The 26706-nt window shown below is 44.3% G+C and overlaps 1 protein-coding gene across 1 annotated transcript in view; it reads right to left on the minus strand.

The window, feature by feature from the left end:
- Positions 1 to 26706, minus strand: part of LOC126101520 (GAS2-like protein pickled eggs) — a 431994-nt gene that overhangs the window by 47362 nt on the left and 357926 nt on the right. The window contains exons 3-4 of the mRNA XM_049912163.1: positions 20018 to 20111; positions 11442 to 11526 (exon numbers count right to left, since the gene is read on the minus strand). Of these exons, the coding sequence (XP_049768120.1) occupies positions 11442 to 11526; positions 20018 to 20111 (179 nt within the window). The remainder of the gene's footprint in view (positions 1 to 11441; positions 11527 to 20017; positions 20112 to 26706) is intronic.

The following is a 26706-nucleotide window of genomic DNA, read 5'->3' on the forward strand; positions in this document are numbered from 1 at the left end:
ACTATTTATCGGAATGGATCATCAGTATTATAAGGTTGTTCATAGACGGTGTACAAGAAACTGTCAGCGTCGGACGATTGTAGGGAATTCCAGACAGACTCGGAAAAAGTTTGCACTTGGTGTAATGAATGGCTTTTCCCTTTAAATGTGGATAAATGTAAGATCGTGTGTCCATAACAAAGAGAAAGAACTGTGTATTATCTAATTACAAGATTAACTGTAACATCTTGAACACGTCACACCGCCTAAGTATTTGGAGTAATACTAAGAAGCGATATGAAACGGGACGATCGCGAAGAATCTGTATCAGAGAAGTAGAACGGAAAACTTAAATTTGTTGGAACAGTTATGGTCAAAACGCAGTACATTTGTAAATACGAAACAAGACGTTAGTGTGACCAGTTTTACAATATTTCACGTAGGGCGTGAGTGATTGATTTACGAACGGAGACAAAACATATGCGGCATCGGCCCACTGTTGGCTCCATCGCAACTGAGTTTATAATGCGGTTTGTCTCGCCGTAATTCTAGCGAAGCCAGTCGGTGCCTTTATAGGGTAGTGAGACAGTTTCTTTGTAAGTTAATGACGCGCATATTCTGTGTCCTTAGACCTCCAACGCTTTGTATTGGAAGATTAAATGTCGTGCGGTTTCATCCGTAAACCGCATAGTGTGCAGTTAGGGACTCTTTCCTCTATACCCTTTTTGTGTAGGTGCCTCTGATAGTTCTCATGGTCAGCGAGCAGTCATACTGCAAGTTTGTGATCTATTCAGTCTCAGGATTAGAGAACTTCTCCTGAAACATGGCTTCGCTATCATTAGCTGCGCATAAACTTTACTTTCGCGCGTTATTCGAATATTCTACGTGCTGCTTCCTAACCCAGGTACTTGGTTTTATCATTATCATCGCCTTAGTGATGGTTTAGGACAGGTTCTGTTCGAACAAATCGAGTCGTCACACCTGTCCCGGCCATATAGTCAGCTTGTACACAGTGGTTCCTTAGCGATAAGGGATCCACAACGGATTCGTGGCATTCTGGAACGATGTTCGTTGTCGTTGCAGGGGCTGATACAGATGTGAGAACTGTTTCTCTGTTTGCGCGAATGCAGGTGCCACGCCACTTGTAGCACGTACCCAGACTCTGCTCCGAGCACACTGTCTGGTTGCAGTTGCTTCCGTCTGGAATACTGTGGCCAGCTATTCTAGAGAGACTGGTCTCCGTGTTCTAGGCTGTACCCCTACAACCCGGTGTTTAGGCACTATGAGGATCACTTAAAGAGAGGCTTGCACGTGTACAGAGGCATACAGACAGTCATTTTTGCCTAGCTCAGTACGCGGTTCATTCGGGGGAGGGGACCAAACAGCGAGGTCATCGGTCTCATCGGATAAGGGAAGGTCGGGGAAGGAACTTGGCCGTTGCCTTTCAAAGGAACCATCCCGGAATTTGCCCGAAGAGATTTAGGGAAATCATGGAAGACTAAATTAGGATTGCCGAACACGTGTTTGAACCGTCGTCCTCCCGAATGCGAGTCCAGTGCGCTTACCACAGCCACCTCGCTCGGTACGCGAATGGTATAACGGAAAGAAACGGTAATAGTTATAGGACAGTTGTGGACTGTACAGCGGCTTCTGGAATATATCTGTAGATGTTAAATGTTATATTTTCAATTTTATATTTGCAACTTAGGAGCCGCAAGGCTTATGCTATCACTCAGTTGATTTCAGCCTTCAGCTCCGCGCTGTCCGTCGCTATCTCCTCTTCTGCTGTATTTTAGAAAAGCGTTGTACATATTCTTTTCAGCAGTCACCGTGTAACGCATTCACGTGCATCTCAGCTATACACAGAAGTTACTTTTGAGTTTGTAACTTAGGTTGTTAGAAATTCTTTTTCTTTAAACAGACCATCCGTGCGACGCGGAAGAAAGTAAAGAAGACCAGGTAGGACGTAACGTCCAGTCGGCGACGACGGCATTGTATCAGAAGGCGAGACTGGTGAAGGAGATCGGCCGGCCCCTCTCCACAGGAACCATCCTTGTATTTGCTGAGAACGCTTCAGGAAAGCCACTTAAGGCCTACACTTGGATGGGCAGATGGGTCCTTGAAACGACGTCCCCCGCAATGCAAGTCGAGAGTCTTACCACGATCCCAGCCACGTTGCTACCTTCGTGTTGTCAGTGGCTGGAAAGACACAATTACGGAAGAATTTTGAAAAAAAATCTATTTAGCCGATGTCCAAGATAAATGTAGGCGTCAAAATTTTTGTTATTGGAAGTCTGACGTCTGTCAACATGCCGAAAAACTGTTCTCATATCTTTTCGTATTTAGCATTTTCTTACACGCAACAATGGTTCCACACTCTAACTACGAACTACGCCCGCGTACCGTGACACAAGCTCCTCCGTACTTAACTATTGGCGCTACACGTGTTGGCAGATAAGGCTCTCCACCCAATCGCCAAAAGCCAAACGCTTCAATAGCATTGGAACAGAGTACACCGCAGTTCATCACTCAGAACAATCGCCTCCAGTCATCCACTGCGGCCGGCCGGTGTGACCGTGCGGTTCTAGGCGCTACAGTCTGGAGCCGCGCGACCGCTACGGTCGCAGGTTCGAATCCTGCCTGGGGCGTGGATGTGTGTGCTGTCCTTAGGTTAGTTAGGTTTAATTAGTTCTAAGTTCTAGGGGACTGATGTCCTCAGATGTTGAGTCACATAGTGCTCAGAGCCAATTGAACAATCCACTGCGGCCTGATGACTCGTTTAGCGCAGACGACAGAAACGTATGGGTTAGGAGCAGCTCCACGACCATTGGACCCCATTCTTTTTAATCGTGTACGCACATTCACTGCGCTAGGTGGACTGCCGGCAGCACTACGGGCCTCGCGAGAGATTCCTGCCACTGATGTCAAGTGATTTTTTACAGTATCCTTCCGCAACGCTCCACGATCCCTGTTTGTCACCACATTAGCTCTGCTTGGCCTCGGTTTAGCTGTTGTTGTTCCTTCGTGTTTCCATTCCACAGTCACCAACAGTCGACTTGGGAAACTGTAGAAGGGATTAAATGTCGCCGACGAATTTGAGACGCATGTGAGATTCAATGACTGGGCCACGTTCGAAGTCATTGAGCTCTGCTGGCCGACTCGTTCCGTTGCTTCTGCGCCTCCAGTGACAGCACAGTAGTTGCAGCCTACGTTTATACTGGCACCTCCGCCTCCTGCGACGCCTAGTGGACAATTCCACATATAAAGCGGTGTGGCGATATTTTCGATGAGATATGCTTCCCACACCGCGTCACGTGCCAACGGCGCTACCTGGCGGGCAGTGCTCACCGTGTTTTGCTTTGTCGTGCTGGAAACAAGCTTCGAACGTCGGCTGCCTGGAGCGTCGCATCGAGACGGGCAGCGAGGGAGGCGCTCCCACTTCCGCTGTGTGTATTCGCCGGTGCCGGAAGGGAGCGAGCCCGCTGACAGGTGACAGCGAACGCCACTCTGGGCCGAGGCGGCGCGGAGCGCGTCACCCGCCGATACCGCAGGTGCACGGCGGCCGGCGACCTCGCCGCAGTGACTAACCTGCCCCGGCTTACGGGTCCACTAGCGGCACCCGTCGGGAAAGCGTCCCGTGGGCAGCGCAGGCATGGAGACTCAACCAGCTCTGTAGGCCTGCAGGAAGGGAACTCCCGCGAAAATCATCATCATCATCATTTAAGACTGATTATGCCTTTCAGCGTTCAGTCTGGAGCATAGCCCCCCTTATACAGTTCCTCCATGATCCCCTGTTCAGTGCTAACATTGGTGCCTCTTCTGATGTTAAACCTATTACTTCAAAATCATTCTTAACCGAATCCAGGTACCTTCTCCTCGGTCTGCCCCGACTCCTCCTACCCTCTACTCCTGAATCCATGAGTCTCTTGGGTAACCTTGCTTCTCCCATGCGTGTAACATGACCCCACCATCTAAGCCTGTTCGCCTTGACTGCTACATCTATATTCATTCCCAGTTTTTCTTTGATTTCCTCATTGTGGACTCCCTCCTGCCATTGTTCCCATCTACTAGTACCTGCAATCATCCGAGCTACTTTCATATCCGTAACCTCAACCTTGTTGATAAGGTAACCTGAATCCACCCAGCTTTCGCTCCCATACAACAAAGTTGGTCGAAAGATTGAACTTAGTCTTGGTCCTGACTTCCTTCTTGCAGATGAGAGTAGATCGTAGCTGAGCGCTCACTGCATTAGCTTTGCTACACCTCGCTTCCAGTTCTTTCACTATGTTGCCACCCTGTGAGAATATGCATCCTAAGTACTTGAAACCGTCCACCTGTTCTAACTTTGTTCCTCCTATTTGGCACTCAGTCCGTTTATATTTCTTTCCCACTGACATTACTTTCGTTTTGGAGATGCTAATCTTCATACCATAGTCCTTACATTTCTGATCTAGCTCTGAAATATTACTTTGCAAACTTTCGATTGAATCTGCCATCACAACGAAGTCATCCGCATATGCGAGACTGCTTATTTTGTGTTCACATATCTTAATCTCACCCCGCCAGTCTATTGTTTTCAACATATGATCCATAAATAATATGAACAACAGTGGAGACAGGTTGCAGCCTTGTCTTACCCCTGAAAGTACTCTGAACCATGAACTCAATTTACCGTCAACTCTAACTGCTGCCTGACTATCCATGTAAAGACCTTTAATTGCTTGCAAAAGTTTGCCTCCTATTCCATAATCTTGTAGAACAGACAATAACTTCCTCCTAGGAACCCGGTCGTATGCCTTTTCTAGATCTATAAAGCATACATACAATTCCCTGTTCCACTCATAACACTTCTCCATTATTTGCCGTAAGCTAAAGATCTGGTCCTGACAACCTCTAAGAGGCCTAAACCCACACTGATTTTCATCCAATTGGTCCTCAACTAATACTCGCACTTTCCTTTCAACAATACCTGAGAAGATTTTACCCACAACGCTGATTAAAGAGATACCTCTGTAGTTGTTACAATCTTTTCTGTTTCCATGTTTAAAGATTGGTGTGATTACTGCTTTTGTCCAGTCTGATGGAACCTGTCCCGACTCCCAGGCCATTTCAATTATCCTGTGTAGCCATTTAAGCTGGGGTGGATGAAATTAAGTCGGAACTCATCAAATACAGTGGAATGTCAGGTCTTAAATGGCTACACAGGATAAATGGAAGAGAAATGCAATCGAAACAGTTTTGTAGAATTCAAGGGACCATTATTTGCTGTGTACTGTGGAACATTTCTGATTCCTGATCATACCGCTCTGGGGACACTGGACACTCGTTTGGGATTCAAAATCCATTCCCACCTCCCCCATTCCACCTCTGTCGCCCCCCCCCCCCCCCCCGCCCCGTCCCGCACGAATCACGGCATACCTTCTACATCCACGTCTATACTCCGCAAGCCATCTTACAGCCAAATGATTGTCGGCGAACATCAAACGTTCAAATGTTCATATCTGTGTGAATTCCTAAGGAACCAAACTGCTGAGGTCATCGGTTCCTAGTCTCACACACTACTTAAACTGACTTATCCTAAGAACGACTCACACGCTCATGCCCGACGGAGGACTCGAACCTCCGGCCGGACGGGCCGCGCAATCCGTGACATGGTGCCTCAAACATCGCAGCAACACCGCGCGGCTCGGCGAACATCCGCGTCACGTATGTTGGAGGTACTAATATGTTACTTTAACGTTTCTTTCACCGTACTCTCTTGGATTGCCAACAGTAGACCTCTCCGACACGCAGAACGCCCCTCTGGTAGCGTCGGCCATGAGCATCTTCGTAACGCTCTCCCGCAGAGTAAACGACTAAGTGACGAAACGCGTCGCCCTTCCTTGGATCTCGCCTATCTCTTCTGCTACCAGGGTTGCCCAGAATGTAATACGCAGCACAATTGAAAGAAAACAGCCCTCGGTCACTATTTTTAACGAATTAACTGGGTTTCCGCACTGCTAGGAGTGTCTTCCTCAGAATTTAAATCAAAGAATGGTCTATAACATGGTCACAGAATTATGTAGTGATAATTCTGTAATAATTATGTAGTAATAATTCTGTGACCATGTTATAGACCATTCTTTGATTTAAATTCTGAGGAAGACACTCCTAGCAGTGCGGAAACCCAGTTAATTCGTTAAAAATAGTGACCGAGGGCAGTTTTCTTTCAATTGCAACTATTCACGGTCTCTGAACGTGCAGCCATGTGCAAAATATCTTTATTTTCAAAATTGAACGTAATGGGATTAGACACACGAAAGAATGGTGCTTTACCTATACACGCTATTTTTCCACGTAACCTCCATCCCTTTCTATGGCCTTCCTGAAGCGCGAAACAAGGGCATGTATGCCCTGTTGGTACCAATCCTTGTACTGGTGGCGGAGCCAGTGCTTCACTGTGGGAATCACCTCCTCATCGTCCTCAAAATGTTGTCCACGAATTGCAGCCTTTCATGGCCCAAGCAATTGGAAGTCCGAGAGGGGTTAGGTCAGGTGTGGCAGGTCTGACAGCCGTGGATGGTCTTCCCGACCGCTGCAAATCGTGGAGCTCCGCCGAACCGCCTTCTGATGACCTCACCCTCCGTGCCCAGCGACTAACTGTACTTCCGTCGACAGCAGATGTTCCATAGACTTTGCACAAGCGTTTGTGAATATTCCCCACAATTTCTCTCTCTGCAGTGACAAATTCAATGACCGCACGTTGCTTGGAACTACTTAAACATAACTAACCTAAGGACATCACACACATCCATGCCCGAGGCAGGAGTCGAAACTGCGACCGTAGCGGTCGCGCGGTTCCAGACTGTAGCGCCTAGAACCGCTCGGCCACCTCAGCATAAGTTAGTTTAAGTTGGTTTAAGTAGTGTGTAAGTCTAGGGACCTATGACCTCAGCAGTTTGGTCTCAGCAATTCAGACACATTTGAACATCACGTACAGACACAATTTTGAAACTGTCCTGCAGCTACACTATCTGTAGGAAGTGACGCAAACTTGGCGCGCTCACTCAGGAGACATCAAGTAATACATACGTAACATTTCGAATTTGTAGCATTGTTTCCGGCTGAGAAAAAAAATCCTTCCTATGAATCTCAATCTGGGATCTGCTTTTCCTACTATTTTTTTTTATGTGGCCATACCTCATCAGCGGCTCCGGATGGCTGTTCCTGCGTGTTCTACGGTAGTTGTTTCTAGTGATTTGTCGCTTGTAATATAAGGCAAGATCGGTGGATCCCTTCGCCTATTTACGCGGCACACCCTACATTAAATACGTTCACCATCAAGTGCAATAGCTTGTACCCATCGTCGATCCTCTGCAGACGTCTTCTAGCTCTTTTCCAAGGTCTTCTGCCGTTGCAACCTTCCTGCAACACATTCACGTCGGCGACATGGGCCTATAGTTAAGCGCGTCTGCCCGACGGTCTTTCATGAAAACGGAAATGTTCGTCTATTTTTTTCCCAATCGTAAGGAACTCTTCGCTGCTCCAATGACCTACGATAAACGAGTGCTAGAAGGGGAACAAGTTGTTTCGCATATTCTCTTAAGAATCTCACAAGTATCTCATGAGATGCATCTGCCTTTCCACTACTGAGTGGCGTCACTTGAGTTCCACAGCGCCAATCGAATTCCAGGTTAAAATGACTAATTTTTTTTTAGCACTTCTGGCCATGTTCAACTTTTAGTGCATTGATGGGTGTGGACACGTTCTCTTACTAAGGTTCAATCCATCTTTCGGTCATCGAGATCTAGGTTTTCCGTGATTTCCCTAATGCCATAAAGTGAGTGCTGGAACTGTTGCTTTTAAAAAGACATTACCCATTTTCTTCCACATCCTTTCCCAATCCGAAGTTCCAGTCGGGCTCGAATGACCACGCCATCGACGGGACTTCTAATTTTCCTGGTATCCGTGTCGGGCTCACACCCCTGCCCTGACGGTCAGCGCACTACATTTTAAGCCATAGTATACCAGCAGATGACGATTCGTTTAACATCAACCTTCTACGACTTCTATCCAATGAATATTTCGGGAAATGAGAGTAAGGGTGAATGTGTTTCCCGAGCTATACAAACTCAATTTGCCGCTCTTCATATTAACGTGGGAAAAAATTAGCGATTAACAATGGTACAAATTATGATGGCTATGCGGTGGACGCCGTGCAGGTTAGCTCTAAATTCCCGTACACAATTCCAGAAATTCTATTGCGAAGCGACTAGATGCCGTCTCCTATAGAACAAACTAAACGTACACTTCTTAAATGTCACATAGTACACTGTGTCTGTTCTTTAAGTTGTGTTCCGCATTTTATTCTGTTACTAAATCAGCGGCTGCACGTTCTATTTCTAATGGAATACGACGCACAGCCGCTGACTTAGCAATGAAATAGAACGCGTTCAGCGTCGGGGACGGATGGCACATTAGTTTTTCTTTTAATCTGAGTCAACAGTATTACGACTGGTTTGATGCGGCCCGCGTCATATTCCTCTTCATCTCTGAGTAGCACTTGCAACCTACGCCCTCAATTATTTGCTGGATGTATTCCAATCTCTGTCTTCCTCTACAACTTTTGTCTCTACAGCTCCCTCTAGTACCGTGGAAGTCATTCCTTGATGCCTTTACAGATGTCCTATCACCCTCTCCCTTCTCCTTGTCAGTGTTTCCCACATGTTCCTTTCCTCTCAGATTCTGCGCAGAACCTCCTCATTCCTTACCTTATCAGTCCATCCAACTTTCAACAATCGTCTGTAGCACCACATGTCAAATGCTTCGATTCTCCTCAGTTCCGGTTTTCCCACAGTCCATGTTTCACTATCATACAATGCTGTGGTCCAGACGTGTATTCTCAGAAATTTCTTCTTCAAATTTGATACTAGTAGACTTCCCTTGGTCAGGAATGCTCTTTCTGCCAGTGATAGTCTGCTTTTGATGTCCCCCTTGCTCCGTCCGTCATTGGTTAGTTTGCTGCCTAGCTACCAGAAAATCTTAACTTCATCTACTTCATGACCATCAATCCTCATGTTAAGTTTCTCGCTGTTCTCATTTCTGCTACTTCTCATTACTTTCGTCTTTCTTCGATGTACTCTCAATCCATAATCTGTACTCATTAAACTGTTCATTACATTCAGCAGGTCATGTAATTCTTCTTACGGATGCAATAATTCCCAAGTTCACAAGGGGTTGTCGACGCTCTACGGCCCAGCAGACTATATCATTTCTCGTGACCGTTACTCCAGCGCGGCGTATTCGACAGGACGACGGTACAACTCTGCGTCCGGCGTTCCAGATTTACGTTAGCCGAGATTTCCCAAAGTCGCTTCAAACAAATGGCAGGATGGTTCCTTTGAGGAAGCACGGCCAATTTCCTTCCTCGTCGTAGACACAATCCGAGCCTCCTTCTTCCTTTGCAGTTCGGCACGGCGCACTAGCGGGCAAGAGTATCTGTTGCTTTCGTACGCACTATTTGGTCGTTGCAATTCCTCAAAGTGTGTACCGAGAAATTAGAAACACCATATCAAAAATGTCAACAAGTAATTCGGGCATGTACACTGACTGTGTGTACTTGCAAAAACAGAACTGCATTTTCAGTAAATTGCAAAGATACTGAAGGGGATGGCAGACGCTATCATGAAATATTAATTTCCCGGAGTATTCCCTGGAAATTATTCATGGTGCAATCTTCGCATAAATCACTTTTGTATTCCAGTAAAATTCTTTTAAAACGTATTTTGTACATACTGTTGTTGTTGTTGTGGTCTTCAGTCCTGAGACTGGTTTGATGCAGCTCTCCATGCTACTCTATCCTGTGCAAGCTTCTTCATCTCCTAGTACCTACTGCAACCTACATCCTTCTGAATCTGCTTAGTGTATTCATCTCTTGGTCTCCCCCTACGATTTTTACCCTCCACGCTGCCCTCCAATATTAAATTGGTGATCCTTTGTTGCCTCAGAACATGTCCTACCAACCGATCCCTTCTTCTGGTCAAGTTGTGCCACAAACTTCTCTTCTCCCCAATCCTATTCAATACTTCCTCATTAGTTATGTGATCTACCCATCTAATCTTCAGCATTCTTCTGTAGCACCACATTTCGAAAGCTTCTATTCTCTTCTTGTCCAAACTATTTACCGTCCTTGTTTCACTTCCATACATGGCTACACTCCATACAAATACTTTCAGAAATGACTTCCTGACACTTAAATCTATACTCGATGTTAACAAATTTCTCTTCTTCAGAAACGCTTTCCTTGCCATTGCCAGTCTACATTTTATATCCTCTCTACTTCGACCATCATCAGTTATTTTGCTCCCCAAATAGCAAAACTCCTTTACTACTTTAAGTGTCTCATTTCCTAATCTAATTGCCTCAGCATCACCCAACTTAATTCGACTACATTGCATTATCCTCGTTTTGCTTTTGTTGATGTTCATCTTATATCCTTCTTTCAAGACACTGTCCATTCCGTTCAACTGCTCTTCCAGGTCCTTTGCTGTCTCTGACAGAATTACAATGTCATCGGCAAACCTCAAGTTTTTTATTTCTTCTCCATGGATTTTAATACCTACTCCGAATTTTTCTTTTGTTTCCTTTACTGCTTGCTCAATATACAGATTGAATAACATCGGGGAGAGGCTACAACCCTGTCTCACTCCCTTCCCAACCACTGCTTCCCTTTCATGTCCCTCGACTCTTCGTACATACTATCGTACGAAATTATCGTTCGACGAGAAAAGGTCTATCTCTATTACTTTGTATGCAGTTGTTCCTTGGTTAAACACAGCACTTTGTTGTGAATAAAACGCGAGTAATGCCATTATGTTCCCCATAAGCTGTACACTTCCCAGTTTAATTAAGCATGGCTCAATTACATATATTTCCAGTTTGGAAACAGCACACACATTTTGTCACGGCCTCATTTCTTTTCTTTTTTTTCATTTATTTCCATTCACAACAGCTAACAAGGAAAAGCACAGTTATTCACCATACGACAAGCACACATGTCCTAACAGGAACGCTCCCATGGAAGCAGTGCGAACAATCGCGGTAACAAAGCATAAAGGTAATACTAAGTAATTACATTACATCTTCTAAGAATTAACGGCAATAACACGTATTCGTCAGTCGATTTCCAGTATCTACGGCCTGTAAGTTCTCGAATGTGAAGGACGACAGCCAGTAAACATGATCCTGCTCGCTAAATAAGTTACAGCGAATGCTGGAATAGTAGTTTCATATCACTAGCCGTCACCAGCTCTGATAGCGCTCCGTCTCTAATGACCTAGATGTCGACGGTTAATTAAATTCTAGCCTTCCTCTTTTATCGAGCGAAAGATATTCACACGACTGTAGCGTATTTGCACGGTTATAATGCACTCACACAAACACGCTGCAATTCACTTCTAACTGTTTAGGGTTTAGAAGCTCACCTTTCGTAGTGGACCAGTGCGTTGTTCAACTCGATTGCTCCAGTCTGCTTGAGGATCAGTTTCGCCGACAGAGGTGAGCGATGAGCTGAAACATACCAACAACACCAGGATTATGTTACATCAGTACAAACTTGCGTACCACCTAAAACTACTCTCTAAACAGGTGTAAAAGCCGACCTGTATCAGTTCTCCGTGCAGCATCCTACGGTGTGCAGGGGAAGGTACTGCAGGTGTCACTGTAATACGTTCCCTTTTATGTCCCATTCGTGAATAGTGCTCGCAGAAAATAGTTGTCGGTTGGCCTCCGTATGAAATGGAGTTTCTATGAACTTTTTCCACTATACTCAATTCGCGAGTCGCATGTGTTGCTTAACTCTCCTTGTGATATATGATTCCGCAAACAGGGACCTTGCGAAAATCAGCTCGCACTGTTGGTCCGCGAATCCAGAGCGCAGTAGAGATCGGCGCCGAGGTTAGTGGCCTGTTGCTTGACTTCAGGACGGCATTCGATGCAGTTCCACACTGCACAGTGGTGTACAGAAGACGAGTTTAGCGGGTATCACGACAGGGTTAGTGACTGCGCTCAGTACTTCCTTGCATACAGAACTCAACACATCGCTCGTCACTGAACAAGATCGACAGATAAAACAGACACATATCATCACTAAAATACTGACAATTATAGTGAACATGGTCTCTAAAATGCATACCTTGACAGCTACACACACTTCTTTATCTTCAATACTGTGAAACAAATGTCTGCTACTGCAACCTCTTTGCTTTCCACGTTATGAGAGATGGAACATTGGACCGAAACAAGAAAAGATTGTAAACATGGACTCTTAAGTAAATACCTTTTAACACCTACGAGCTCTTGTTTATCTTCGCAACTCTGAAACACATTCTTCTACTGAACAGGTGCTCACAGCTAGCAAGGTATGCATTTCATTCGAATCATCCTTCCCGTTACATACGTGCATACTGAACAATCCTCCTGGGACACTCTGTATTTAGTGAGATCGAAGAGAACAGCTGGATGGACACCAAAAGAAACAAACAGAAAAGTAAAAAGGACTTAATGTATTTTGGATTTCTAAACTAAGTTTCTGCTGTATGTGCCCCGATAGCTGAGTGGTCAGCGCGGCTGTCTGTCACGCCAGGGGACCGGGTTCGATTCTCGGCTGGGTCGGAGATTTTCTCCGCTCAGGGACTGAGTGTTGTGTTGACCTCATTATCATTTCATCACCATCAGTGGAAGGCAACGGGAAACGACCAATGGAATCACATCCTTAGACGCTCTTGCGGTGGACCTCTCTGACGAGGCTTTCCCCATGTAAGGCAGAACACAAAGTTTTTTTTCTGATGTATGTGAAGATCACTTACTGCCTGTTCTGAGATGGATTTGTAAAACGAAAACCCCCAGTAGGCTGGGGAGGCGCATTTTGACAATTTCCAAGAAAGGCGAAACAGATCGGAGAACAGAATGGAATGGTTCCGTATTTCTGACTGTGATGAAAATGAAACTGAAGTTAGTAGGCAGCCAAGTGAATGGGTGATCGGTAGACCCAAAATGTTTTCTGCACAATACCGACAGGAAGACTGACAGTGAGCTAGTGAAAGCTGGCTGGCTGCCTGGCTGGCACCAGAAGAGATGGCGGATGGGAACAGCTATAGACGGCAGTCTGAGGGGAGCTGCGGCGGAGGCCTTTGTTCAGCGGCACGTGATGATGAATCTTGCTTTATCCACTACACGGCAGTTTTTTTTCCAAGAGCTAAACTGAATTACATGGAATGTTGCTTAAATCTCTATCCTCTACAGATGGTATTACTCGAAGGGGGTGTGATCAACTGAGATGCTGATGTCGGTTTTGGAAACTGGAATCCTTAGTTCTCCTGCAAATAGCAATTCAGCTGCCATCACAATCCTTATTATACGCCGTTCCACTACCATCAACAAAATATTCTTTAAGTAAACAATGGTAGGTACCAACACATAGGCCCGTTTATCAGCTACGAATGCAAAGCCAATTCGTATAGGAAAAGGTATAAAAATAGGCACAGGTGTAATTATGGGCACCCTCAGGAAGATGGTAAAGGATGTGCTGCAGTCTGGCGACCAAGACTGAAAACGGTGCCTGTTGTTGACGGACGGTAGCAGTGAACAGTTGGAAGCATTGGTTCAAGCAGTGTACTTACACCGTCGGTTACTGTGTGAATTGGTGTTTGTTCAGGATGAAAACGTTTGGCAGGTATGTGAAATCGCTTTCTTTTTATATGCTTCTGATTAGTTTAAAACAATTTATCAACAATATCCGGAATAACGGAATCCTGAGCTACTTTAAGAAGGACGTTTTACGTTACACACGCATACAGCTTGACATCATAGTGGCCATGTTACTTAAGAATGGTTGGCGTAAATATGGGCCGATTGGGTTTGTGTAAAACTGGGCCCCTATTTAAGCAGGGCCCATAATTACACCATCTCTTCTCTTAAATATCTTCTCTAACGTCTGCAGAAAGAGGAGCTACAATCACAGCATTTAAATAATTTTATGAGTGTATGGTTAGTCGAATTTTGTTTAAAGTTCATATAAATAACTCACACAGCAACAAACAAACAAATAGAATTTTCAAATTGTGAAAATAGGCCCTAGTGCTTTTGTTCGGCCTTGCGGAATTCCGAGACAGATGAGGCGCTAAGACTGTAAGAACCAGAGGCATCAGTGCGTAAACTTCAGATGGTACGTGCCATAGCAGCAGTGAAAGCAAAGTAGGCTTCGGTGAAAGGTGCTGCAAGAACATTCGGAGTGCCTCGTACCGCTTTGCAGAGATTTCTTAAACCTGATAAAATCCCTGAGCAAGCGGTTCATGAGACAAAGCCTGGAGGAAACCGATTTTAAATGCAGATCTCGAAAAACAGTTTCTTATCTCCTTGAGATGGAGCAAAAATTCTTTGGAGGCAATTTGGTGGATCTGAGAAGAAGCAAACAGTTTGATAACCCCTTTCAAAGGAGGAGAAGCAGGACGAGCTTGGGCTGACCTTTTTCTTGAGAGACACAAGGATCAGCTGTCAAATCGCAGACCTTGTGGAACTTGATGTGCCAGAGCCCTAGGCTTCAGTAAAGAGAATCACATGGTTTCTCTTTACTTATTGGCAGACGCTTTCAACAGACACTCATATCCAGCAGACCGAGCGTATAACGTCGACGGGACAGGCCTGTCCATTGTCCAAAGCAAAATTGGAAAAGTGATGGGGATGAAAGGGAAGAAACAAATTCCAGAAAGAGGGGCTGTAATCACAGACGGGCTACAATTCCAGCTATCGCATGAATGAGCGCTTCGGAACTTTGTGTCCGCCAATGATAATTCTCCCTAGAACCAACATGTCCCAAGCTCTAATGATAGGCGGTCCCCCCCCCCCCCCCCCTCGTGCAATTGGTGGAGCCCATCCTTCAGGGTGAATTCAAAACAATTTATTCACCGAATGGTTCGTTCGCTTCATTGCGAAAACAAGTCCGACTGCACAAAGGCCTGTTCTCCTCATCTTGGATGGTTATTATAGCAACGTTCGAAATGCACATGTGATTGGCCTGGCGAAAGAACACCACGTGACTGTGATCTCACTTCCTCCACATTGCACCCACAAACTGCTGCCTCTAGACAAGACGTTCATGGGACCTCTGAAAACGTATTACAGCGAGGCAGTGAGTACGGTTGCATAACAATGGACGTCCTCTCACACCTTACGACCTTATGGAGGTTTTTAGCCAAGCCTACCTTCGTACCCAATCAGCTGAGATAGCAATAAACGGATTCAAAGTAACTGGGTTATACCCTATGAACCATTACGTCTTCTCCGACGCTGATTTCATAGCTGCTGAGATAGTTTAAGGAAAAACTTGCTGCACAGTGGAACACAGAGCTAATGTTTCTGACTCACATGCTCCTCTACTTGCTATCTCTGGATCATCGACATCGTCTGCTTCTTCTTCGAGTTATCCTGATGTACAGTCACATCAAGCTCTAGCTATGCCAGTTGATGAAGCCATCTAAACACCGGGAAGTTCCCAGGAACTTCAACAAAGGCAGTTTCACGATTCGACATATCTCCTGTCCCCAACATTAAGAAGAGAAGCACAACGAGGGAACGAAAAGCAGCAACCGCCTGCTACATCAGTGGAACGCCATACAAAAGGTCAGTTCACAATAGTGCTGTCAAGAAGAGGTCGTTGAGTTTCTCTGGAGTCAGAGGCCACCCTGCGGACGGAGGTGTAAAATCCAAAGGCCCTCAAAAAAAGAAAATTCGTTCCACAAGACTATCTGATTTGTCATCGGACTCTTCAGGCTCCTGCAGCCCTCACCTTCTGTACAGCGATAATGACCTTGATGTGAACGATGGGGATACACGATATTCAAACGATGCAAGTTGTATCTTTTGTGATGAAAAGTTCTCTCAAGACAGGAGAAGAGAGATGTGGATTAAATGTGCTATGTGTCAAATAGTGGCACACTTAGATCGTGCTGGCGCTGAAGGAACTACTTGCGTTTCGGATTTCATACATAAGTGTACGAAAGTTGCTTTTTGTAGATTAGTCTACTGTTTTTATCCATTCCAAGATTTTCTTGCACCTTTTTGTGGATGCCCGAATTTGCAACCGCTTTTTTTAATGTTCCATTTTACAAGGTTTTTGTAAATCTTTGTTTTCGAATAGAAGTAATGTATACTAATCATTGTTTCGCTTCTCATCATTTCTTAAATTTGTTATCGTTGCAGAAGATGGTATAAAATTTAGAATTTTTACAAAAGAAGGTACCTTTAAGTCAAAAACAAAAGAGTGTGTCCATATTTACACCTTTTCCTACACTGGCGAAAAAAAAATCGCAACACCAAAAAATAATTAATGTAGAGTAGTGAAATTTTGGGAATATAGTTGGCTAGATAACATGTTTCGTGATTAATATTGCAAGATCATAGGTTAATGTAAGCACTAGATAAGCAACAGAAAACGTGAAATGTTCGTACATTAATAATCAGTGTATTGCCCACAATGTTGAATGCAAGCACGCAGACGTTTGGCAACGAACCTATCCATGCAACTGAGAGATGTTCTAGAAGAGAAATAATCCTTAATTTTTAAAATACTCGACATTGTAATCACTGACCGCTCATGAGTATACGTTCTGGATGTTAACAAATTTGCCGATCGGCGTGTCTGTAGATGACGCTGGGGTTTCGTCCTATACGCAATCGACCGGAGACAGACCTGGTGATCGAGCAGGCCAGCATGTTGGGTTACAACAGCAGTGTGTGGGTGCGCGTTATCCTGCTGCAAAGCAACGCCTGGCACGATGTTCATGAATGACAGCACATCAGGTCGAATCACCAAAGAGACGTACAAATCTGCAGTCACGGTGCGTAGGATAGCCTCGAGAGAGCTCCTGCTGTCATAAGAAATCGCCCCTACACCAAACTCCAGTTGTGGACCCAGTGTGTCTAGCAGGCACTCAAGCTGGCTGCAGTCACTCAGCTGGCCACCTTCTAACACACGGCCATCACTGGCGCCGCGGCACAACCACCGTTCATCAGAAAACACAACAGACCTACACCCTGACTTCCGACGAGATCTCGCTAGATACCAATGGTGGTCGTTTGGGGTCTGTGGAATGTACGCTAGAAGGCGTCTGGCTCTGCAGCAATCATGTACTATGGCTACAGCCTTGTCAAGTCCTTCTGCAATATGGCAGAAAGAACATCCAGATTCTTGTAGCCCTGTTGCACCATCCTGTTCAAACTCAGTGAGGTGTCGACAATGCTGTCTTTGCCGCCTTAAAGGTATCCTTGACTAAAAGCAGGTCACCAAGTCCAACATGGAAGGCAGCTAACGCTCACGACTGTTACAGCGTACATTTAAAGCAAACCTGGTTTGCATCCTCATGGGGACTACTACGGTCGCAGGTTCGAATCCTGCCTCGGGCATGGGTGTGTGTGATGTCCTTAGGTTAGTTAGGTTTAAGTAGTTCTAAGTTCTAGGGGACTTATGACCTAAGATGTTGAGTCCCATAGTGCTCAGAGCCATTTGAACCATTTGCCATCCTCATGGGGGGTCTACTAGCGCCACTCTTATGTAACTGGAGCGATATTTGAGTAGACGTCATCTTCCAGATGTAGAAACACGCCTACCAACCTTCGATTACGCCGCATAACTGCTTCTTGGTGTTGCAATTTATTTCCCATCAGTGTATATGCCTAATTCAAATCAAATTTTGTCTAGTTCGGCTTTACATCTACATCTACATCTACAACTACATCTACGTGGATACTCTGCAAATCACAAAAAATGGTTGAAATGGCTCTCAGCACTATGGGATTTAACATCTGTGCTCATCAGTCTCCTAGAACTTAGAACTACTTAAACCTAACTAACCTAAGAACATCACACACATCTATGCCCGAGGCAGGATTCGAAACTGCGACCGTAGCGGTCGCGCGGTTCCAGAGTGAAGCGCCTAGAACCGCACGGCCACACCTGCAAATCACATTTAAGTGCCTAGCAGAGGGTTCATCGAACCACCTTCACAATTCTCTATTATTCCAATCTCGTTTAGCGCGCGGAAGGACACCTGTATCTTTCCGTACGAGCTCTGATTTCCCTTATTTTATCTTGGTGATCGTTCCTCCCTATGTAGTCGGTGTCAACAAAATATTTTCGCATTCGGAGGAGAAAGTTGGTGATTGGAATTTCGTGAGAAGATTCCGTCGCAACGAAAAACGCCTTTCTTTTAATGATGTCCAGCCCAAATCCTGTATCATTTCTGTGACATTCTCTCCCATATTTCGCGATGTTACAAAACGTGCTGCCTTTCTTTGAACTTTTTTGATGTACTCTGTCAGTCGTATCTGGTAAGGATCCCACACCGTGCAGCAGTATTCTAAAAGAGGACGGACAAACGTAGTGTAGGCAGTCTCCTTAGTAAGTCTGTTAGATTTTCTAAGTGTCGTGCCAATAAAACGCAGTCTTTGGTTAGCCTTCCCCAGAACATTTTCTATGTATTCCTTCCAATTTAAGTTGTTCGTAATTGTAACACGTAGGTATTTAGTTGAATTTACGGCGTTTAGATTAGACTGATTTATCGTGTAACCGAAGTTTAACGAGTTCCTTTTAGCACTCATGTGGATGGCCTCGCAGTTTTCGTTATTTAGTGTCAACTGCCACTTTTCACACCATTCAGATATCTTTTCTAAATCGTTTTGCAGTTTGTTTTGGACTTCTGATGATTTTATTAGTCGATAAATGACAGCGTCATCTACAAACAACCGAAGACGGCTGCTGATTGTCTCCAAAATCGTTTATATAGATATGGAACAGCAAAGGGCCTGTAACACTACCTTGCAGAACGCCAGAAATCACTTCTGTTTCACTCGATGACTTTCCGTCAATTACTACGAACTGTGACCTTTCTGACAGGAAATCACAAATACAGTCACAAATCTGAGACGATATTCCATAAGCACGTAATTTCACTACGAGCCGCTTGTGTGGTACAGAATCAAAAGCCTTCCGGAAATCCAGAAATGCGGAATCGATCTAAAATCCCGAGTCAATAGCACTAAACACTTACATGTGAAGAAAGAGATAGTTGTGTTTCACAAGAACGATGTTTTCTACACCCATTGAGTATGTGTCAATAGACCGTTTCCTTCGAGGTAATTCATAATGTTCGAACACAATATATGTTCTAAAATCCTGCTGCATATCGACATTAACGATATGGGTCTGTAATTTAGTGGATTACTCCAAATACCTTTCTTGAATATTGGTGTGACTGTGCAACTTTCCAGTCTTTGGGTCCGGATCTTTCGTCGAGTGAACGGTTGTATATGATTGTTAAGTATGGAGCTAATGCATCAGCATACTCCGAAAGGAACCTAATTGGTATATAGTCTGGACCAGAAGACTTGCCTTTATTAAGTGATTTAAGTTGCTTCACTACTCCGAGGATATTTACTTCTATATTCATGTTGGCAGCTGTTCTCGATTCGAATTCTGGAATATTTACTTCGTCTTCTTTTGTGAAGGCATTGCGGAAGTCTGTGTTTAGTAACTCTGCTTTGGCAGCACTGTCTTCGGTAGTATCTCCATTGCTATCATGCAGAGAAGGCATCGATTGTTTCTTGGCGCTAACATACTTCACATACGACCAGAATCTTTTTGGATTTTCTGCCAGGTTTCGAGATAAAGTTTCGTTGTGGAAACTGTTATAGGCATCTGGCGTTGAAGTCCGCGCTAAATTTCGATCTTCTGTAAAAGACCGCCAACTTTGGGATTTTGCGTCTGTTTAAATTTGGCATGTTCTGATGGTAGCCTATGAAATAACACTTCGCAGAGAAAGTTTCGAACAAGTTTACGGTGTTCCACTACTCACACCAAGAACAATTCCTTAAAGTAACGTGGACCAATAACAACAACTCGGAACTATAATGGCTAAATTTTATGAATCTTTGGAAATGCGAGATTAATTTATCACTCGCTCAACAGTGTTCTTTACAAAGAGTGCCACAGCGAGGCGCTACTCACCAGTCTTGCAGCGGCAGGGGTCGTGCTTGTCCAGGTAGTGGGACAGCGTGTCCCAGCCGCCGCCCACGCGGACCATCACGTGGCTGCGCAGCACCTGCAACACCACACACACACACACATACATACATACATACATACAGTGGCGGCTGACGGCCGGGTGTGTGCAAAGGAAGTGTGGGCTGTTCGGTGCAGGACGGTCAGCAGGGAAGATGTGGATGAGTTTGGAGGTGAGACTGTGTTCAACTCGTCTACAATAATCCAAAGAAGTGTCGTGTGATTTGTGTTCGCTTTAGTTGCACTCTGTCACCTTTATTCGCCACAAATAACATTTGACTCACTAAAGACGAAGGTCATACCTTTTCAGCTAGATGAATGGAGCTTTGCTATTTTTGTGTCGAACAGCAGATAATTGTGTGAAAAATGTAGTGATACTGTAACAACAACGACTCTGTTCTATTGTACATATAAGTAATTTTTTTTATCTGATTTTACGATAAACTTGTTTAATTGATGTTGTGATTTCATTTCTTTTTGTTTCATACCATTATATTAAGAAAACTGTAACTAAGTTTCAATGTGAATATTAATGTTTATGTCAAATGTCAAGTAATATTGTAATAGAATTGAAATGTAACAAATGTTGAAACTGTTGTAAGATGTTTAAAATTGTAACTGTGCGTCTGGTCCATACGAAGGCAATGTGTTAGGATATGTAGAATGCAAAACCTCGGGTGAATACCCGGTCTATCAGGAAGCGGTAAAAGGTGGATGTCAGGCGAGCGCGGGAAAATGCGCGCGTGCACTGCATACACAACGGGCACAGTAGTAGTTGGAGTTTGGCACTGATTTGAGCAACATCTTCTGGAGCGAGAGGGCTCTCCTGGAAGACATAACTTCACTGAGCCTCGGGTATGCCGTTACAGCGCCCACACAGCAAGGTAAAATTCCACAGGCACTAAATGGAAAAGTATTGCGACGCTAAGAAGAATTAAAGTGCCGATAGATCAAGAGCCATAGCTGTGGTTGTATGTGTGCTCTGTGCCTCGCCATCTTGCCACCCGCCAACCGCCGCATCGATACTAGTAGGTTGAAACTTTTAGTACTGTATTCGTATGGATCAGAGAGTGAACTGTGTTTGTTTGGTGCAATAATAACCTAAATTTTACCAGAACTTTTCCATCATTTAATTATCCTCACAACTAACCTAGAAAGGGTCGTTTCCAAACGTTGTGCAATCCGAGTGTCCCGAAATGAAAATTAAAAATTGTGTTAATTATTTGCAAAACTAACTATATTAGAATGGCGTTTAAAGAAATGTTTTGTTAATGAACCAGTAAATGAATAGCGAAGGTCTAACGAAGTCAAAAGATAATTTTAGTATTGATATAGTAATGAAGTTTATTATTTCGAGACAGATTTAAAGGCATTTAAATGAGCAGTAAATAAGATGAAAAGAGTAGTAACTTATATACTGGAAATCTTGAATGAATAATAAATTCAGTAATCATTTTTTTTTAAAATACAGCGATCATAACAGTTTCAGCCCCTCTCCCCCCCCCCCCCGCCCCCTCAATTCATTTGAATTCTGAAGTGTTCTGAATTAGTTTGACCAGTTAAAGTTAAAGTCAATATAAAAATCAAAATTTATCGGTGTTTAATCTTTATCAAAATTGACATTTTGTGTCTGGCATGAAAGTACAATTTCTGGGACAACCTATGCCCGATTTTAATCAGATTAATAGACAGTATAAAGTTCTGTAGTAAACATTATAGTGTAGTGTTATGTATTCAAGATTCTCCATATCAGTACAGAACGTGAAACTATCAGTTCAATAGATTTTTTGGTTCTAAAATTCTACTATATTATGCAGTGTTACAACTTGTTTTGCATGAATATATACCAACTTGTACCGGGAAGAAACTCAGTTACTGCCTAATTAGGCTGGCGACCGTATTATTGTCACATTGGTAGCATCTTCTGGTTTGCTTTTGGTCCATCCTGACGTATGATTGCATTTCGAACTTACCTGACGGATCATTGTTATTACAGAGTGGATGTAAGTCTGATTTGCCACCATTCAGGTACACGAGGTCGATATCTATGCGAAAATCCTTTCTCATAAGGTGAATCCCGTTCACTTACCATCGCAAGGCTTTAACGAGTACTGTGTCAGGGATTACAATACAAATATATTTTTAGCTCCGACAAGACTATACGGTGTAATACCTACATTCAAGACGGGCATTTCTGTGCTGTCGTTGCGGCATCGCCTGGAGATTTACATCATTCTCCACATTCACGGCGAAGCGTGGAGATTAGAATAAATTTCTGTTGCTCGTTAATTGCGTAGACAAAGACAACACTTAAACATTTGGTAAAGTGTTCAATAACTTCACTTTTCTCTATCTTACAAGCAATTCCTCAGTCTTTGAATCAGACTGGTTTTCCTATTCGGACCTGGATGGATGTTATTACAATGTCTACTGCACCACACACAATTACGCATATGCTGAAAATTCGGAAAGTAACTTTAACCATCAGTTCATTAACATATAGTCCGCACATTAATGGTGAACGTACCGCAAATGTTTACAGCACATTGGAAATTAGATTTATGTTGGTGATCGTCATCTTGAACGACGTACGTGTGGACCAGTTCCTCGTTCAAGTGATTAGCTGGGTCTTCTCGCATCCCGTCGTTCTGTTGCCAGCTACTTCAGCAAAATCGCTGGAGTTTTGTCGTTGTCCATTCGTTCAATATGTTCTTTCCATTACAGTTTATTCTCTGGTATTCTGTAATTTATACTCAAAATATCCAGTTCTTTCCGCTGATCATTGTGTTCTTTTTTAGGGATCTTTACCTGAAGAACTAACACGGCGCCCTTATGGCATCACTTTGTTGTCCGTTTGTCTTCCCACCTGTTAACAACCCTTTTTCTCAGGAACGGGTACATGTTTCAAGTTGCAATTTCTGTCAAATACTAAGGCCTACAGTCCCTTGACGGTGCAAAAAATGTAAGCTCCTAAGTCAATGCAGTCAAAAGAAATAGCCATTTATGTCATATATTTTGATACTGGTAAACTCACTCATCAAAACCTGTAGATGAACTACTTATATGCATAGTTAAATTTGTACGGAACCCTCAGAGTTCGATTCCTACATGTACTTGTCAGGCTTTTTTTCTGTTTTTCCCCAGGAGAGTACAGTCTTCGATGTATCAGAAGAATCTGAGTTCGGCAGTCTGTAATTTCCTCTTGGGTGATATGTTTATTGTGCACTTTTCACTGCAACGTGTTTACACCAACCTACCGAGATGACGCGGTAGTATAATACCCGACTAGCATTCGGGAAGACCGAGGTTCAAATCTGCATCCAGATTAACTTGTTCGTGATATCCCTTAGTCGCTTAAGGCAAATGCTGCAATGATTTCTTCAGGAGGAGGAGGAGGAGATTAGTGTTTAACGTCCCGTCGACAACGAGGTCATTAGAGACGGAGCGCAAGCTCGGGTGAGGGAAGGATGGGGAAGGAAATCGGCCGTGCCCTTTCAAAGGAACCATCCCGGCATTTGCCTGAAGCGATTTAGGGAAATCACGGAAAACCTAAATCAGGATGGCCGGAGACGGGATTGAACCGTCGTCCTCCCGAATGCGAGTCCAGTGTGCTAACCACTGCGGATTTCTTCAGAGGAAACACAACGCATTTTCTTCCTCGAAGCTTGTACTCCGTCTCTAACTACCTCTTTATCGACAGGACTCAGCTACGCAGGCACTACCATCATTCCGTATAGCTTGATTTGTGTTGATTTCTGGGTTCGCACAATAAATATTTTGTTAACTGTACCAAGATTGACATCAACATTATAATTCTGTCAGATACAGCAAAGGACTTGGAAGAACATTGAATGAAATGGATAGTTTCCTGATCAGAGGTTATAAGATAAATATCAACAGAAGTAAAACAGAAGTGATGGAATGTAGTTGAATTAAAACAGGTGATGATGCTGTAAAAAGATTGGACTGAAAGCAGCAGACGATTTTTCGTATTTGCGCAGAAAAATAACTGATTACCGCGAAAGTAGAGAGGATAGAGAAAGCAGACTGGCTGTAGCACGAAAGGTATTAATGAAAAGGTATTAATGAAAATTAAATGTTAGGGAGCCTTTTCTGAAGGTATTTGTGTGAATTGTAGCCTTGTAAGAAAGTGAAACATGAACGATATGCAGTTAAGACAAGAAGAGTACAGAAGCTTTTTAAATGTGGTGTCTTAGAAGAATCTTGAAGATTATATAGGTAAATCGAATTTCTAATGAGGAGGTACTGAGTCAAGTCGGAGAAAAGAGAAATTTATGACATAACCTGATTAAAAGATGGGATCGGTTCGTAGGGAGACATCCCGACGCACCAGTGAATGGTCAGTTTGGTGAGGGAGTGAAGTGTGGAGGGATAAAAACTGCAGAGAGAAACCAAGGGATTAACACCGTAAGCAGGCTCAAATGCGTGTTGGCTGTCGTAGTTATGGAAAGATGAAAAGCATTACACAGGACACAGTGAGGCTGTGAGTTCATAAAAACCGTCTTTGGACTGTACACTACAACAACAATCAGACATTGTTTGAAATATATTTATTTTTGTCATTTTTATGTTTTCGGCAGTTCATTAGTCGCTTCTATATTATCATTATTAATTATAAAGCAGTTGTTATCCTCATGGAGACGAGATCGTCACGCAACTAAATAAAATGACATTTTTTATGCCATATGGGTTTCGCTTACTTTTATTTTATTGGTTATCTGCGGTCTCCCGCATGAAATATATTATACCCCGAATCGCCGTCTATAACTATTGTAGCCCTTAAAAGTTGTTCCCTTTGGAAGCCTATGGCCTCGTTTTTTGTTACTAATATCAAACCACTGTCAACATGCCTCGTAATGGCTATGAAGAAAATTTCAGTTCACTCACAAACCTGACAATAAACGCCGTACAAACGCATTACCAAAGGCACCGCTAATGTGGTAGTAAATCAAAAGGTTTTCAGAAGCCTAGAAACAGCTAATACATCTGGCTGCGTATGACCGCGAGTTCCAGAATATATAGAACGAAACCAAGAGACGCCCAGTGTAAAGGCAATGGGCCCGCAGCAAGGAGCAGATGGACTGAGGCGAGTGCCATATGTACTGACTTGACAAGTGCCCCACATTCCTTTACGAGGGAAGCCGAAAGTAAATCTGTAAATAGCATGGCACACGACATTCTGGGGGGGGGGGGAGGGGGGACTCAGTATAGCAAAGGAGGTCCGTCGACCGATTCATGTACAGCGGATGCCGGTACCTAGTGGTATTATGATTAACGAACGTTCAGACTGACTGGTGAAAATGGTGCATCTGCTTCCCACACACCAATCCCGGCCGTAAAGAGATTTTCACAGAACACTCGGCAACTAACAAAACAGAGTGAACAATGTTGGTGGACATGGACTGTAGCACTAAAGCCGAAATCCGTACAAAAAGGCGTGTGGCAGTATTGCTCCACTGGACTGAGTTTCCCGCGCTTGAATTCACCAGAGCCGGCAGTCAGCTCCGCACGCGACGCGTCGGCAGCGGCGACTGCGGGCCCGCGCTACCCCGCAGCGGTCGGCTACGTAGCCGAGCTCTCGTCGCCGCCAGCGACTGCGCCTCCTCCGTTTTCGTTTTGCTCCGCCGACGGCTGTCCGCACGTCGGCCGACGGTATCGCACAGAGGCAGGGCTCGCTTAATGAAGAGCCAGCCGCCGCGAAGACTCCGCGGGAAGGCCGCGTCAGCCGGCTGCGTCCTTCACAGGCGCATCGGTGGCTGCCCGTGTCTAAAGACTGGCGTCCCGCGTAAAGACGGAGCAAACGCGGCACCTCGACATTAATGTTACAAATATCCACAATATTTTAAACAATACCGCTTTACTAAAATCCAAAACCAAGAAAAATGTCCTCTGATCATACGAGGGCGTTCAATAACCAACGCAACACTTCTTTTTTCTCGGCCAATTTCGGTTTAAAAAATGCGGAATTTGCTGTGGGACATGGTGGAATATTCCTCCGTCAGCCCCTACACTTTCACGAAGCTCTGATAGGTGGGGCGCTATACGTTCCTTCCAATGGCTGTCATTCAGTTTCTTACTGTTGAAAATCACAGCGTTGCAGATATTCATATGCGCTTGGAAAATGTCTACGGATATCTGGCAGTGAACAAAAGCACGGAGAGTCGTTGGAAAGGCGTCTCTCATCATCGCAACAAGGTCCCACAAGCATGTGCATTCTCACAACTGCCGGCCGGTCGCACACACATGTGACTACTGCAATGTTGGAAATTTTTGGAAATTTGTGGTAAGATCCTATGGAACCAAACTGCTAAGGTCATCGTCCCTAAGATTAGACACTACTTAATCTAAGTTAAACTAACGTACGCTCATGACAACACACACACCCACGCCCGAGGGGGGCAGGTGGGAGGGGGGGGGGGGAAGCCAAAGGTGGCCACAAAATGCGAACGAACTACTTCTTCTCCATTACAACGCAACGCCTCGGACAAGTCTGTGCACCAGACAGTTCACAAAACTTCATTGATTGTTCTTCTTCATCCGCCGTCCAGCCCGTATCTCGTACCTTCAGTTTCCATCTGTTCGGCCCAGTGAAGGGTGCACTCCTCGGAAGCTGT

Source organism: Schistocerca cancellata, chromosome 9, assembly GCF_023864275.1.
Source record: "Schistocerca cancellata isolate TAMUIC-IGC-003103 chromosome 9, iqSchCanc2.1, whole genome shotgun sequence".
Lineage (NCBI taxonomy): Eukaryota > Metazoa > Arthropoda > Insecta > Orthoptera > Acrididae > Schistocerca > Schistocerca cancellata.